Raw genomic sequence first — 15,465 nt, forward strand, 5'->3', positions numbered from 1 at the left:
TCAGTGGTGCCCAGTGAAAGGAGAAGAGACACTGAGCATAAATTGAAATGCCAGGAAATGCAGTTTAGCTTGAATGATGCTTCGGACTGTAGCACAGGGTCATGGTGTGCCCCCAGCCAACACCTAAGCACCTCGCAGCCGCTCCTCACTCCTCACCCCACCCAGTGGGACAGAGAGGAAAACAGGAAAAAAAGTAAAACTCATGGGTTGAGACAAGAACAGTTTAATAACTAAAATGACATAAAATATACTAATAACACTAATAAAATATATTATAATTACAAAGAAAAGGAATATAACCAAAAAGAAAGAGAGAGTCATTAACAGTTGAATTGCTTACCACCCACTGATGCTTCAGCAGAAATCCACCCCTCCCCATGAGCCCCCACCAGATTACATACTGGATTGACATTCTGATGCATAGAACAGCCCTTTGACTATTTGGAGTATCAGCTGTTCTGGCCATGTTCCCTCACAGCTTCTTGTGGCCTACCAGCCTGCTCACTGGCAGGGCACAGTGAGGAGCAGAAAAGGCCTTGAGGCTCAGCAGTAACCAAAACATCCCTGTTATCAACATTCTTTTCAGCTTAAACCCAGAGCACAGCCCCATACCAGCTACTAGAAAGAAAATTAACTCTATCCCAGCTAAAACCAGGACACATAATAATTGAACAGTTAAGTGTTTTGAAAACATGTCTTTATGCAAACTCTGTTTCTCTGATTTTAACTTTTTGCACTGTAGCCATTAACTTTTTTGGGCCCATATCCACTAAAAAAAAAGGTTTACTTTTTCCTTGATCCCACAAACCTCTAACTGGAACCAATCAATTCCTTAATGTTGTCTTGCAGCTTGAGAGCTTTGAGTGTATGCTTCTGTTATGTTGGGGTTTTTTTTAAATCTGGCTTCCTAAAAAATTAAACTTAGCATTGTGCTGTCCTTCTATTAGTATCTCTAACTGCTTTTAAATCATTTTTTAACCCGTTGGTCAGTTTCAGCCACATTTAAGGTGAAGTGGATGTCAGAAAGATGCCACAGGATTCATAAATAGAATCTCTTTTAAAAAGGATCCTAGTTTTGATCTCACTGAGCTAAGGGCTGAAGCATGGGTTTTTCTCCTTTATTAACCATCAGAGTGCACACTGACTGGGAGATGCTGAAGGATTTAATAAATTCTAGTACTTTTCTTCTGATTTAAGCACCTCCATATTACACAGAACTGTATTTTATTAGATACTCAGTAGCTTGTATAAGATACACATCCCTTTATTATGTTTTTTATTAAACTGTCATGTTAAATGAGTTGTGGAATCAACTTACAGGTGACAGAATAGTGTGATCTATACTACCTTTTGAAAATGAGAATTGTTTCTTTCAAGTACCTTAATTCAAAGTGTATTATAGTTAACTCAAAATTTAGAGACTGTAACATTTTTACATGGACCGTAGGTTCAGTTACACCTTTTAAAATTGAAACAACTAAATCAACTGAAGCCTCCTAGAAGCTGTAAATGAGTAACACATTTAGTTTCTTTTATGAATGTAATGTAACGTGTCCCGTGATTAAATACTACTGCAACTGGATTTTCCAAGCAATTTCACTAATACTTGGAACAGTCAGAGCTCCAGATGCAAACTTGAACTTTTGGAGGAGTCAGTCCAAAGAAGGAGGAAAACAGATTCCAAAAGAAAGCAAACTATTTTACATACTGTAAGCATGTGCTAAAGTTTATTTTAGAAATGCCTTCAACCACCTGGGACAGTAGATTTGGATTAAATGAGTTAACCCATTGCCAAGTGGCATTGCATATCCATTAATGATCCAAGTTCTACATGATTTTGTGAAATGTATATCTCATAGTACAACAATATTATGACACTTTCAGAATAAAAGCAACAAGTTTTATTTATATTCAGCATACTTACATGTATGATTTTTGTGTTCTTTGACTTGATCTGAACGGGTTAATGGTTTTTTAAAAAGCCACAAGCCAGAATCTTCTGCTTGTCTAATTTGAAGTTGCATGTAAAATAAACCTGACTCAATTCCATAATAACATGGCTACTAATCTAGGTCTCTTGATTTTGCATTATTTCTCAAAATAGTGTTCAGTATGATGCATTTGCATTGTTTTGCAGAAAGACTGTATGTGTTCCAGAAGTGACAAAGGGTATCTGAAAGGTGTTTTTTTTCCTAACTTAGAACTCTAAAGATTCAGTCTCAATAGCCTTTATTTCTTCACTTGCAGAGATGGAGTAAAATGTGTATTACAAAGCTAACGGCTTAAGATGTTCAGACAGTGTTCCAATACCAAATAATATATTAAAATATCTAGGTGTATCTGGGGTGAAATGGTTCATTAAACTGAGTTCCTTCTGAGGTTTTTCATCTACGTCCTTGTGAATGATTCTTGTTGATTAGCAGTGTTGCCAACTCCATTTGTAGATAAGTTTTTTACTTCTTAGTTGGTACAATCATGTAATTTTTGTTCATCATGTTTTTATTTTGACCTTGCAAATTTTTTTGTTTGCTATGGGTATGAATGCATGCAGTTGTGGTCTCAGCAGCTCCTTTTCCAAACATTTCGTTTCCACTGGTTCTCTTTCTCTGCTTTTGACAGTGTCTTTGCCTGCAGACCTAGTTACCTTCTTATACCATTTGTCAGTATGTGTAGGTTAAATAGAAGCAATGTAAAGCTCGTTTCCTTACAGAACTTATATTTATGGGTAGTTCTTTTGTTTGACATAAACTGAGGTAACATTTTACTATGGGTTTTTTCCTCTTTTTCTAGATTTGCATGACAATACTTAGGACATACATTAGTATCAAAGAACCAGGCCTTCTAAAACGTGCAGGTATGATGTCATAGTAACTTTTGATGTATCTTTGATATCTATTTAAAGCAAGTTAAATATTCTCTAAGGAGATAGATGAGTGCCACTACAACAGTGAATTAAAAGTTCTGATTTCAAAGGAGTACGTTTGGTCCATATGTCTTCCTGTTCCATATTGCCATTGAAGCTAGGTAATTAGATACAGAGTTATCTCAGAAGATTTTTAAAGTCTTAACTTGTACAGGAAGTTAACTTAACCTGAGGGGAACTGGTCTTGAGAGTAGAAATGAGTAAATGGGGCAGGGAGGACATTTAAAAGAACCAAAAATTTTTTAAGGCACCTTTGAACACGCTGGCCAAACAGCACAAATCCAAAAACTTTAGAATTAAGCTCTGGAAATGTTGTTACAGCACACAAACAAGATTTAGTTTAGTCCTTTCATATTCCCATATATGCAAACAATTATAATCAACAAATTTTAGGTACTTTAGTTGATTCAAATCCATCTAAGCTTTTAAGTTCAGTCAAAAAGGACCTTTTGTACCTGTCCTGAGCAGTCTGAAGTTTTTGAAAGCTTATTAGTGTGTAGCACAACGTGAACATGTGATGCAGTTGCAGTTTGTGTAGTAATGGTCTCATGATGAAATACTGAGCATTCTAATACTAATACATTCTAATACTGAGCAATTCTAACAGTGGGCACCAGCAGGGCCACAGCATGTGTCCATCAGGGCAAGCACTGGAACAAGGTGTAAGACCATCCACCGTGATAATATGGCACTTGACTTCCTAGAGCTTCATGTCTGGAAGGGTCTTAATACCTCAATGTGCTTAACCAGTGTAACCTGTTTTGTCCATTCTTCTTGTGCTGCACCAAATCAGCTACACTTTCTTGAAACTGACAGGGCTTATGATGTTCAGTTCAATGGCATAAAGTATTTCAGGATGGTCAGTCTGGGTCTAGTAAGGTTAGCTATATTCACACTGGATCCTTTCAGTGATTTTTCTCCATATCCCTCTCCCATAATATCCTGGATAATTAAGGATTGTTTACACTGCATTAAAGATTTCAAGGAAATAACCTGCTAACGTAGCATCCGTTGCCTCAAAATGAAATTCATTAAATTGCTTTTTCAGTCCAAATATTTGTGGAATTCTACAGAGAAGGTACTCCTGGTGTGGATTTTGCTTCTCAAGTGCTGAACGATCTTCTCATTTCTTTGCTCAAGAACTCTTTGTTGCAGGAAGTATTTCAAATATTGAATGTAACTATGCAAATCAATACACTGGTAGGTGACCTTGTAATATTTTTTAAATCTTGGATCCAAAAATTGTTAGGTTTTTGAGTACTCTGCCATGTGTAGGAATAACTTCGGGTTTACTCTAGTATTCAAATCTTGGCAGGGGATGGGAAGAGCAGGCCAAGAGTTCCTGTTTTAAAAACTCTAAGCTTTCTAGTTGAACAGACTTGCAAAACTGATTGTGCTTTTTTGTCTAAATTAGCCAGCTGTAGATGTTCTTCTGAAAGTTTTTGAGCATGTGGCATCTTTGAACATAAGAGACGCTGTACCTACATTAATCAGTACCTTTTATAAGGTATGAGTTTCATTGTGCTGGTGCTGCTTTTTGGAATTTCTGAAATACCATGCCTGTTTTAAAAGTGAAACTTACTGTTTTATTATTATTTCAGTACTATATTTTAAAAGCTATGTTATGGATAGCTGAATGTTTCCCTTTGTTGAAAAGATTTCTCTTTATCTCTTAATTTTTGACTGAGATTCACTGTGACCTGTTTTTCCCACTGTTATTTCCCACTTGTCTCTGGAAATATGTAGGTTACCACAATTTTTTGTATGCTTACTTTTCTTCTCCCTGTTTGATACTGCAGTTCATTGATGCTGGTATGTTCCTTGAGTCTGAACATTTTGACTATATTTTAAAGTTTCTTCACCAACTGAAAGTTTCCAGAGAGGAAATAAATACTGTTCTGAACATAAAATCCAGGTATGTCTTTAAGGAGCTGTTTTATAATTATATCACTCCAGTTCCTTAGGTTCTATTTTTATAAAGTCATGCAGAAACTTTAAAAGGCAATTAGGAAATACAAAATCTGTGTTTGGGATGAAAATATAATCATATCATGCCTAATTGTCTTTTGAAGTGCTATCAATCTACTCTGCTTCAAAGACCAACTATTGTGAAGTCAAAACTTATGTTCTGACCGCAATTATGATTAATTTTTGTCCATATTGATCATCATTGTACAGTCTGTACTCAGCTCTGTTGCAAGTTTATATAACTGGAGTCAAAATAGAAACATAATTATTTAATATATCATTTAGGCCTGCGTAAACAAACAGTACTTCTGTTCAGTACCAAAAAGCCCTTCCGGGCAATAAGAGGATCAGTTATAATCTGAAGTAGTTTTCTAGTTTCATTTATTGTGTGACTGCATTAACACTTGTGCCAACATAAATAGGGAGGAAGGTCATTTTTTACATGCTGCTGAATTATGCTGGGCAAAATGTGAAATCATGGCTGAAATCTCTTCCAAAACTATGGATATCTCTCCATCACTTGCACAAGACTGTGATCCTTTTCTCTTTTTTTTAATCATCTGCATCATACATGCACACACAATTTGAGAAACTAAATTTACAATTCACAAAGCAACTTCTGATTCATAAACGAAACCAATTACACAGCATCTACTGTGTCAAAACAAGCCAGCAGTCTCTCAAGAAAGCACTAGAAATTATTTGCCACTTTTCATACTTTTCGCCTAGAGTACTTTCTAGCCACAGATCTCAGTGTTTTACCAGTGCAATTTAGTACACATGTTGAAGGTAATTTGTATCACTTTGCAGATCAGGAGTCTGATTTACAAAGAAAGAGCCTTTTCCAGGTTACCTCAGTATATATGTGTTTTCAGCACAAACTGAGAAACAGTCTGTGTATCTATCAAGGCTGAACAGCTGTACTTCAAGTATTAGCTCATGTGTAGGTTATGTATCTTGGCATCATAGCATCACACTGGGTAGACATAGCCATTCTTTAAGCAGTGGTATCAGAGTCAAGTATTATGCCCTAAGGTATTGAAGCTGAATAGTACTTTCTTTCATGTAATTAACTTTTTTTTACATTTATGTCAGAAATATATACAATAAAGTTCTGCATTTACTTAATGGATTGCTAGACTCAGTCATACCTTTTCAGTTCCATTTCTACTGAAACAAGGGAGTATTTTCTGTGAAAATAGCTCTGCTCAGTTATTTGGTTAATGTACGTATTGACTTCTCTTAGCATGACTGTAAGCATCTGTTTCAGTTTGCATAGTGTCTACTAAATAGGTTCAAAAATCACATCAGTTTTTTGTTCATTCATGATAATTAGTGTTGTTCAATAGGATGTGTTTAAAATTATTAGTGTTTTTTCCTTATGGAAGATTTCAGGAAAAGCATCTTGAAAAGAGCTGGCTTTTTGACTTCAACTTGGCAATGGCTGAAATTCAGGTACAGTATGTGCATTCTTCAAGCCTCTTGGAATACTTAAACCATGACTTCTTTTAAACCTACAAGAAATAACAATTTCTACATCATTTAAAGTCAGTGGACTTTATTATTAAGTATATTATTACAAAATATGCAAAGCCATATTTGGGAAATGTTAACGTGCAGGGGAGAACTCTTTGCTTTTCTGTCATCTCAGTATTTTCATTTATATACTTCTAGTTTTTATCTTGGTTTTGCATCTAATTCAAAGATTTTATAATTTTAAACAATTATTACCTGTGCTTTACATTTGTTGTGCTTGTAATTGGTAATGGTACATCATCTCATCAAAATATTTATTTACTATATGTTATTTGGCAGATAGAATTCATGTATACTGTAAAAAAACCCACAATTGTAAAAGGCTGCAATTGGCAACACAAAGCAGATATTTTTAAAAATAAGAAAATATTATTAAAAATTCTTTCATTGGACACTTGCATGTTTCATAATCAAGGGCAGATTACTTATTTTGCATAATTATTATATCATTTACATATTATCACACTTACTGCACAGATCCAGAGACCAAAATCTGAGAAGAACCAGGACTAATTTTTTTACTCCTTTAACACCAAAGTCATCAAGAGATTTGGCAAACAGAAGACTAATTAATATAGAAAATAAGCACCAATTTGGCATGCATTGTGCAAAAAGAAAAAAAAATATAGTAAAATACTGGAAGAATGACGGTTCTTAAATAGGATGTTTAAGTTATAAGCTTCTCCATTTGAGGTCATGACATAAATTAAATGGAAGAAGGATTTTAATTTCTTGAGGGACAAAAGTGATTAGTAGTGGATACAAGTTAGGCACTGTGCAACTTTAGGCACTGTACAACTGTGCCACATGAGACATGGGGGTTCTTGGCAGTAGTGTTTCATCTGCATCTCTTTTTTTCTGCTTTAAGTTTATCCCTGGTGTATCTCTCAAATTTTATATGTATTTTATATGTATTTAGATGTATTTTCTACTGGATGTTCTAGAAGTAGGTTTGTTTATCACCTGCCTTCTTTGCAGCATTGCAAGGAAAAAAGTGATTGGACCAAGCTGGGAGCTCTGTTTATTCATGTAAAAAGGGGATGTGAACATTTTGGTGATCTTCAGAAACTGTCTTTATGTACTGCTGAAATACTATGTAAAGATCTTGAGACACAGAGACCAGGAGTTCCTTTTTGTGATTTTGCTGATGCAGGTAAAATTAAGATGCAAGACATGCTTTTTGTTCTTCCCTGTTTCTTGTATAGTTTGTAAGAGATAAAAAACCAAATTTGTATGCTCAATAGAAGCCATTTGGTAGTAGAAGTAAAATCCACAGTGCTTACACTTAAAGAGAGTTCTGAAAGATGAACATATGAAGTATGTGAAATCAAGAAAAGAAAACAAATGAGTGGTCTCATAGTAAGAATGTCCTGTTCTCAGGAGACAGACAAACATATTTCATTATTGTCACGTGGAGTGTCATACTCTTAATAACACTCTTAATTACTTTAGAGCTGTAGATACAGATATCTACTATATTTCAAAACACATTGACCAAGGTTACATCATGTCTATCATCAGTAGTTTGGGGGTTTTTTTAGTAATTTGGATTTTTAGAATTATTTCATCCGCTAAAGAAGCAAGAATTTCTGCTGGGTCCACAGACACCTTCTAGATTTTTTAATAGTTCTGGCAGGTTTTCTTACTCCTGTCTTCTCTGTGGCTCTTAATTTACATATCTGTAACTAAGAAGTTTGCAGAAAACTGAGACTTAATGAACTGTCAGTGACATATTAAAGCATTTTAGAATGGGTGCCTCAGATCTTTTTCAAACTCTGTTAACTACTAAAACATGATGAATATATTTTTGGGATATGTGACATAACCTTTCTGACCACAGGCTTTTATGTTATAGTATGAAAACAGCTATCACAGGTTCCAAAGAACGACTTTGGTGGGACTGGGAAGTCTGTCTCCCCTAGAGCAATGGTCTCCAAACTGATAGGCACCTCTATGACTAAAAAATATTTTATCCATGTACTACTGCACTAATACATTAAGTACATTATAAAGCATACACAAAAACAGAAAGAAAAAGATGAGGTAAAGATTAAATAAACAGTACTTTAAAAAATATTTATCTTCTTTTTTTTATGGTACAAAAAATATTCTTTTCCCACACCTTAATTGTGCTCATAGCTCACTTTGGAGACCACTACTGCAGAATACCAACAGTGCTTCCAAAGTGGTTGCATAATATGGTTGGAAAAACTTGTAATTACTCAGTTCTGTAATGGCCAGCATTTCTTCATGGTGTCAGAAAATGCACAACTTTTACAAATGATGATTATATTAAATTACTGCATGTCCAGGCATGGATGAAGTAGACTTCTGTGAAACAGTATCTGAATAAACTATAGTTATTTACCCTGCTTTTAGTGTTAACTTAAGAAGTTACTACTTCGAGTGGAAAATATTTCAGAAAGTGTATTTAATATTTTCACAATTACTGTGATTTTCAAATGTGTTCATTCTTTAAAATTGCATTTACATGTAAAATATTTTTTAATGTTTTTTCTTTCCAGTAATAAAAAAATCACACCATAATGAAGCAGACAGAATTTTCATTGGAAGGATTGGGATAAGTGTAATGTATTCTTATTTCAAAGCTCTGCAGTGGATAAAGGTATACTGGACTACAGGAACCTGACTGGAAGAAAAGAATGAGTCATTTGTTTTCTAGATGTTAAATTGTTTCTCTAGATAAATGGCAGGATGCAGCACCATCTTAGTACTTCTTAATTGTCCAGCTTGGATGAAAATATTTTATTATGCCTTTCTGAGTAGTGGTCTTCTGTGGAGCCAGTTATAACTCTGTCTTGCAACCTAGAAACTTGAATGTTCAGGTTCAGCTTTTGACTTTTCTTAGCTAATCTGGATTTTGAGGCAGGTCTTCCTGAGATTCTGCAGCAAGGATTGTTTCCCAGAAACGTTACTTTCTTATGTCTGGCAGTACTGGTGTATTCTGGCACAGCGTATACTCCCAACACAAGCAATAGCGACAGAAGTTTGAGTGGGCCCTTTCCTGTACTGATGCTCCTGGAACTGGCCTCACAAGGAATGGATAAGGCCAAGAGGGCAAAAGGGAAGCATAGCAAGGCTGTGACTGCACTTGGTGAACTGCTCATTCCCTAAAACGTCACTTCACTGAATCTGAGGTTCTGAATTCTGTAAATCTTCTAAACACTTGGACCTCACAAAAAAATGCCCCTTACAGTCCTTTCTTTGCTGTCAGATTTTACAAAGGGCCAAGATCAAGAGACTAGACTTTTCACTGTATGTTTTACACTTTTTAGGCAGCAAGATCCATTGCAGTGTTAATTTCATCTTTTTCCTCTTGAAAGGCAGCTGTATATAACAAGACGGACCTTCTATACAGTGCAACATGACAAGTAACAATGTAGAAATAATATAAACTGCCAATGATTTTAGAGTATATTTTGGCTAGTGATCACATTCAGAATTTACCTTTGTGTCAAAGGCCCTGATCTTTACAACTAAAAATTATGCTGTATGCGGAGGTTCCTCATCCCAAGATGATTTCCAGCATATACTTCTATGGACAAAAGTAAACACAGTCCTTCTCCACTTTTGTCTCTTGGGTTTGGGGTGGGGGGTTTTTTGGTGAATTAGCATTGAGGAAACCTTTCTACTTTGCACCAAAGGACTAAAATGACGTTTGTACTTCTGTCTCTAGGGAGTGACCTTCAGGAATTCTGTTATGTAAAACCTGTGCACTGCTCAGTGTGTTTCCAGGGTCAAGCCAAGCCCGGGAGATATTTGATAGAGGTGCTTAGTGTAGAGGCAATACACCCTTTTTGAGGAATCATTAATTTTGCAGCGTCAGCTTCTTGAGTTGACTGGCCTCTAGCAGGTCTCTATCAAGCAGCAGCAGAATGTAGTACAGTTTTGGAGTAAAGGGAAGGAGAGAAGCTGCATTACCACTTTTGTGGCACTGCACTAGAACTTTCTTAAGCATTTTAATTCCAAAAGACTCGGCAATTAGAATAGTTAACGTATTCCTGGCCATAGAAGAGGCAGTCTAAGTTTTTGTCATTGAGTACTGGTCAGATCCCCATCAAAGACCTTAGTTTGGCTTAGCTTTTGTCTGTCTTCTTACAGCAGAGACAGCATATATTCAATGTTTGTAGGGAAATGCCTTCATATGTTTTAGCTGTTTTCCAGATCCATCTTGAAGAAGATCCTAATATTTGAGTTGCAGGACCTCTTGATATTCCAAGGAGGTTCATCTTCATGTCTAAATTTCAGAGGTGCAGGGTGTCAAAAGTATGTGTACTGTTCTCTTGTGTAACAGGAATTGCTAAAAGTAGACACTCCTTAGGATACTATCATTTTTTTTCATGCCTACAGCAAAAGATCATTGTTTCTTTGAGAATATTGTGTTCGGTATCAAACCCACCTCTCAACAGACTGCTCACCAAGATCCTCAAATAGCCTTGTGGACCACCTGTGTTGATCAGATGGAAGTGTGACTGAGGCTGTGTTCTGAATGATTTTTATCAGACCTAGCAGATCCCAAATTGATCTCTGCTTCAGGGGCAAACTTGAACTGTCATTCCTCCCTCTCTCCAGCCAGTTTCACTCCATTATATGTATTGGATAAGTCCCTAATCCTGTGGTTATGGAGTAATATCTCCTTGATCCCATGTCTTGTTTTTTCCAAAAAGTGGTCCAGAAAGTAAGACAGTGATGGGTTTGTTCTTCCTGCTGTGTCCAAAGTAATTTTTGCTTTCGGATATGCACTCTGGCATTTTATGAATATGTTAGACTGCTTAAACTCTACATGTGCTTTTCAGATCATCTTGCCGTTCTGAACATCAAATCTCTTTATCACATAGCTTTATCACATGCTTGGTGGCTTTCAGGGGTAAAATGTGTCCTGAGAGAGTATTTTTGGTAAGAGCTAAGGAAAGATCATAACACAGACATACTCGAAAAAGCACAGAGACTTGAAACATCTGAATAGCTGTTCTGTGAAGAAAGCTCTTCAAGCAACACTGGACTACTTTCTGTATACTTGTAGATACTCCTGCAATGTTAACACTCCTTTGGCAAATACTTCATCCACTTCCTGTTTCAACTATTTCCCCTCTTGAAGTCTTTGCTATGGTTTATTTTTACTCAACTTCTTATATACATCAGAGGATCAATCAGAGGTTTTTGTCCTATTAAGGATCTCATTCCACATCTGCATTTTAATTGGGTGCCCTTGCTTTATAGATCAGTTGTGCTTATAGCTGTATGCTTTCCATCTTTTTCTAAAGACTCCTTAGTGACCCATCCTTTTGCTAGATGGATTGAATAGATGCAGATCCTACTTAATTTTGTCTTTTGTCTCTGGTTTGCACATAGATTTCAAGTTTCTGTTTTGCTCTCAAAAGTTTCACCCAAGTCTTTCTGGTATGTATTATTTCCCTTCAGCCACATATATCTATAGTCAAATGGGTTCTTTATACCTTAAATAGTAACTACAATGATGTAATTCTTTATGGATTATGCTGAGATCAACTATTGCAGACACCTCTAGGCCTTCAAAAGTCTACAGTATGCCAGTCCACAGTACGTATGTGCATGTGCATAAAGCAGTTTCAAAACATCAGCTTCTTAGCAAGTTTCATTTTCTGTCACCTCCTTTGTTTTCCTAAACTCACCTTTCCCTCTGCCTCCATGATCCTTGTTCTAGCACCACAGTGAGTGCACACACAATTCTTAATAAGCCACCTTCTCATTGATACACCTCCTAAGCAAGAGCTGATCCAGTTTGGAGTTGCGTTGATACTGCTTGACCAGCAAGGTGCAGCTGGACAGGACAAGGGATGAATCCTACTTGTCCTTGCCTTGCTGAGAACATTAATTTAGTATTCCACCTTGTCTGGACCATCATGCTCTTTAGACTGGCCAGATACTAATTATCTTTGAGACCGCTACCTTTCTTTCATCTTTGACTGAAAAACACAAACCAAACAATTGTTAAGAGGAAGCCACTGTAGGAAACAGTCTAAATATCAACCTGCAGTATGATTATTAAAATTGTTGGCTGTTACCCTGCTGGCTAGATAAGCCAAACTTCTTCCATTTTACTGTCCTGGGTACAGCTATCAGTGTTTTCTTTGGCTTATGCTGGAATCATTATTTCAGTTTAACAGTTATGCCTCTGCTGCAAAATGAAAATTCTCTGTATCATCTTTTTAGAATTGTATAGGTTGTATGGTGCTGAATGGAATCAAAAGAGTAAAAATACTGATAGGAAAATAAAAATAATTAGAAAGTACATGAAAAATACTGTATAAGAATATTATATAGTAGAAATAATGTTCCCTCATAACAGACAGAATTTTGCCTACACAGTCAAAAACCCTTACTATTAATTAAAAATTTTACCATACTGGGTTTTTTTCTCCAACTCAATTTGGATAACTTAAACTGATGCCTATAAATCTGTCTCACCAAATCACATCTGCTATATTTTGTGTAAATATACTCTGTGTTCATTGCTTCTTCTCACCTTCCCTCTTTCTCTTCTCCCTCTTATGCTAGGGAAGGAAGGTTTTGGATAAATTGCATGAGCTACAGATAGATTTTACAGTCTTGAAAGGACTTTCAGGTACAGAGAGGTTAGCATCAAGATGTCAAATTGTTAATAAAGCTGCAGAAATTTTTCTTAAAACTGGAAGTTTGGATGGAGCAATGCGGGTATTGAGAGGTAAGCTTGTCTTAGATGGAGTTTTGACTTCAATTGGAACAGTTTCTGTGATAGTTTAGATAAAAGTTACAAGCTGGTCTGTGTTATTAAATAAAGATAATACTGAGAAAACAAAAACAACGTGCTCCATCTTACTGGTTAGTATTTTTCTTGATACGTGTAAGAAATACTTAAGACTAATACATTTTTTTTCAGAAAAGCTTTCAGACTGTTCTGTCGCCAACACTATTCTACTCAAAAGCCTATCATAATGAGGGAGGGGTGCATCTTGGAAAGTGACCCTGCTCCATATAGATTTGCTTTGAGACAGGTGACATTCAGTGTCAAAAAAATTTCAGGCTTGGGTCAGTGCAGTATTTCTATACCCCTCACAGTAGCCACATTTACTAAAACAGCTTTAAAATCAAGTAATGTATAATTACTGGGGTTTTTTAAATTCTGCTGAAGAGAAGAAACTCAAAAGTACAAAAAAGAACAGAAGTTGTTTTATAAAGTATTATTGAGGAGCTGAAATTTGGTATTCAATTCTATATATGTACATAGATATATACATATTTATCCACATATATATGCTACTGACCATTTTACTACTGTACTATTTAATAAAAGAGGTTATTTCCATTATAAAGATTCAGAGGATCCATCTGAGAGTACTGCTGGTAAGGAACAAATTGTTGATAACTAGAACCCCATTTCTGGTGAAATTCTGACATTTGTTGTCTGCTACAGTTTCCAGCATATTCTTAATGGCCAAAAGCCTCAGGCTCCAGAAGTTTCAGTTCATACTAATAACACTGCACTGTTGTCTGCCACAGAGTCAAAGTGGACCACGAACACACCGATGTGGCCCTGTGATAAAACAGACATTCTCAATCGACATAATTTGTTGTGTACCCTAGTGCACAGATACTTGGGGAAGAATTTATACAGGCAGGCATTTGAAGTTCTGCAGAACTTACCAGGTTTTCTAAATAGTTCTGGTAAGTAAAGAAAAAGGTACTGTGGTAAAAATCTAAGATTGTCTGTACTGCTCTTTTGTTTGTTTTCCAGACAAAAATTGTTGAAGAAGTAAGATGGTTTTACACAAGCCCATTTTTTTCTTCCAAAGAGTCAGTTAAAATATGCGTTGTACTCTGCAGCTCTTGCCAGACCCATGCACACCAGGTTTATACACCTGTACTCTTTTTTTTTTTTCCAGTTGGCTCAGTTACACAGGGCAACAGGAAAGATCCACTGAATTTTTAAGGATCACAAGAGTCTGCACAACAAGATAAAACAGGAATATCATTGGGATGATTCATTTTATCTTAACTTCAGAGTAATGCTTTGTTTTTCTGTAACTGAGCTAAATAACCTAGGTTTCTTTTACATACCATAGTAAGAACTGAATGCTTTTTTGGGTTCAATTTACCTGATAAATTCTGGGTATGTACTTCAAGGCTCCACTGAGGAAGCCCCAGCTGATTCCCATGTGTAGGTGTCAGTCCTGTTCAGTGTGTAGTTTTGGGTACATCAAGAGAGCTTACTTGAAAGACCCATCTTTTTAGAGACTCCTAAAAGGATCTGGTCCTTTGAAGCATGAGGTGGATATAAGGTTCCTCAGTTCTGAGAAGTGGACAGTTCAGAGTAAGTGTAGAAGAACTCGAAGCACCAAGGTGATTTTTATTGGTGCAGTATTAAGTCTTGAGACATTAGGTGAAGATTGTATTTATAGTTTGGTCAAATGAATATGCTTTTATCTGATCCTATTGGTTTTGGCAGTGAATCAGTACTTGGACCAGAACACTTCTCCTTCACAATGTGAATGAACTAACGGTATGAAAAAACTTTATTAGTAAAGAATTATCATAAATTATTTCAACCTTGTTCCATTTTGCTGATGGGATCAAGAGTGCTGATTTAGGTACTGATTGAGAAGTGATTCTTCAGTGAGATTTGTGTTTGACTTAATTCACTAGCTAACAGTCTTCATTTCATTTCAGATGCTGTAGGTGTTTCTCAGTACAGCTGCCTTTTTAACAAGCTGATACGTGCCTGTTTTGAGAGCAAGAATCTTGGGGTCCCAAGTTCTGCAGTAGACTTCATGCTTTCAAAAAACATAGCTATTGATTTTTTTTTACTTCGAGAATTAATCACAGCTTTGGGAAGAAATTCTTTGTGGTCTAAAGCTAGGACCTATTACAAAAGTAAGTTGCTTCTTAATATCTTAAGTTCTTTGGATAACCTATAACAGCTCAGTATTTGGGGGAGAAATGGGCAAGAGTATACTTTGTAAGAAGAAAACAGTACTTTCTGTGTCACTATCAGGAATTTA

The 15,465-nt window shown here is 36.1% G+C and overlaps 1 protein-coding gene across 1 annotated transcript in view; it reads left to right on the plus strand.

Moving 5' to 3' along the window:
- The window catches only part of TOPAZ1 (testis and ovary specific TOPAZ 1), a 42,155-nt gene that overhangs the window by 22,070 nt on the left and 4,620 nt on the right, over window positions 1-15,465 (plus strand). The window contains 10 exon segments of the mRNA XM_061996915.1: window positions 2,791-2,854; window positions 3,972-4,123; window positions 4,338-4,430; window positions 4,723-4,838; window positions 6,280-6,346; window positions 7,406-7,580; window positions 8,953-9,053; window positions 12,986-13,151; window positions 13,967-14,131; window positions 15,134-15,337. Coding sequence (XP_061852899.1) covers window positions 2,791-2,854; window positions 3,972-4,123; window positions 4,338-4,430; window positions 4,723-4,838; window positions 6,280-6,346; window positions 7,406-7,580; window positions 8,953-9,053; window positions 12,986-13,151; window positions 13,967-14,131; window positions 15,134-15,337 — 1,303 coding nt within the window.

Source organism: Colius striatus, chromosome 5, assembly GCF_028858725.1.
Source record: "Colius striatus isolate bColStr4 chromosome 5, bColStr4.1.hap1, whole genome shotgun sequence".
Taxonomy (NCBI): Eukaryota; Metazoa; Chordata; class Aves; order Coliiformes; family Coliidae; genus Colius; species Colius striatus.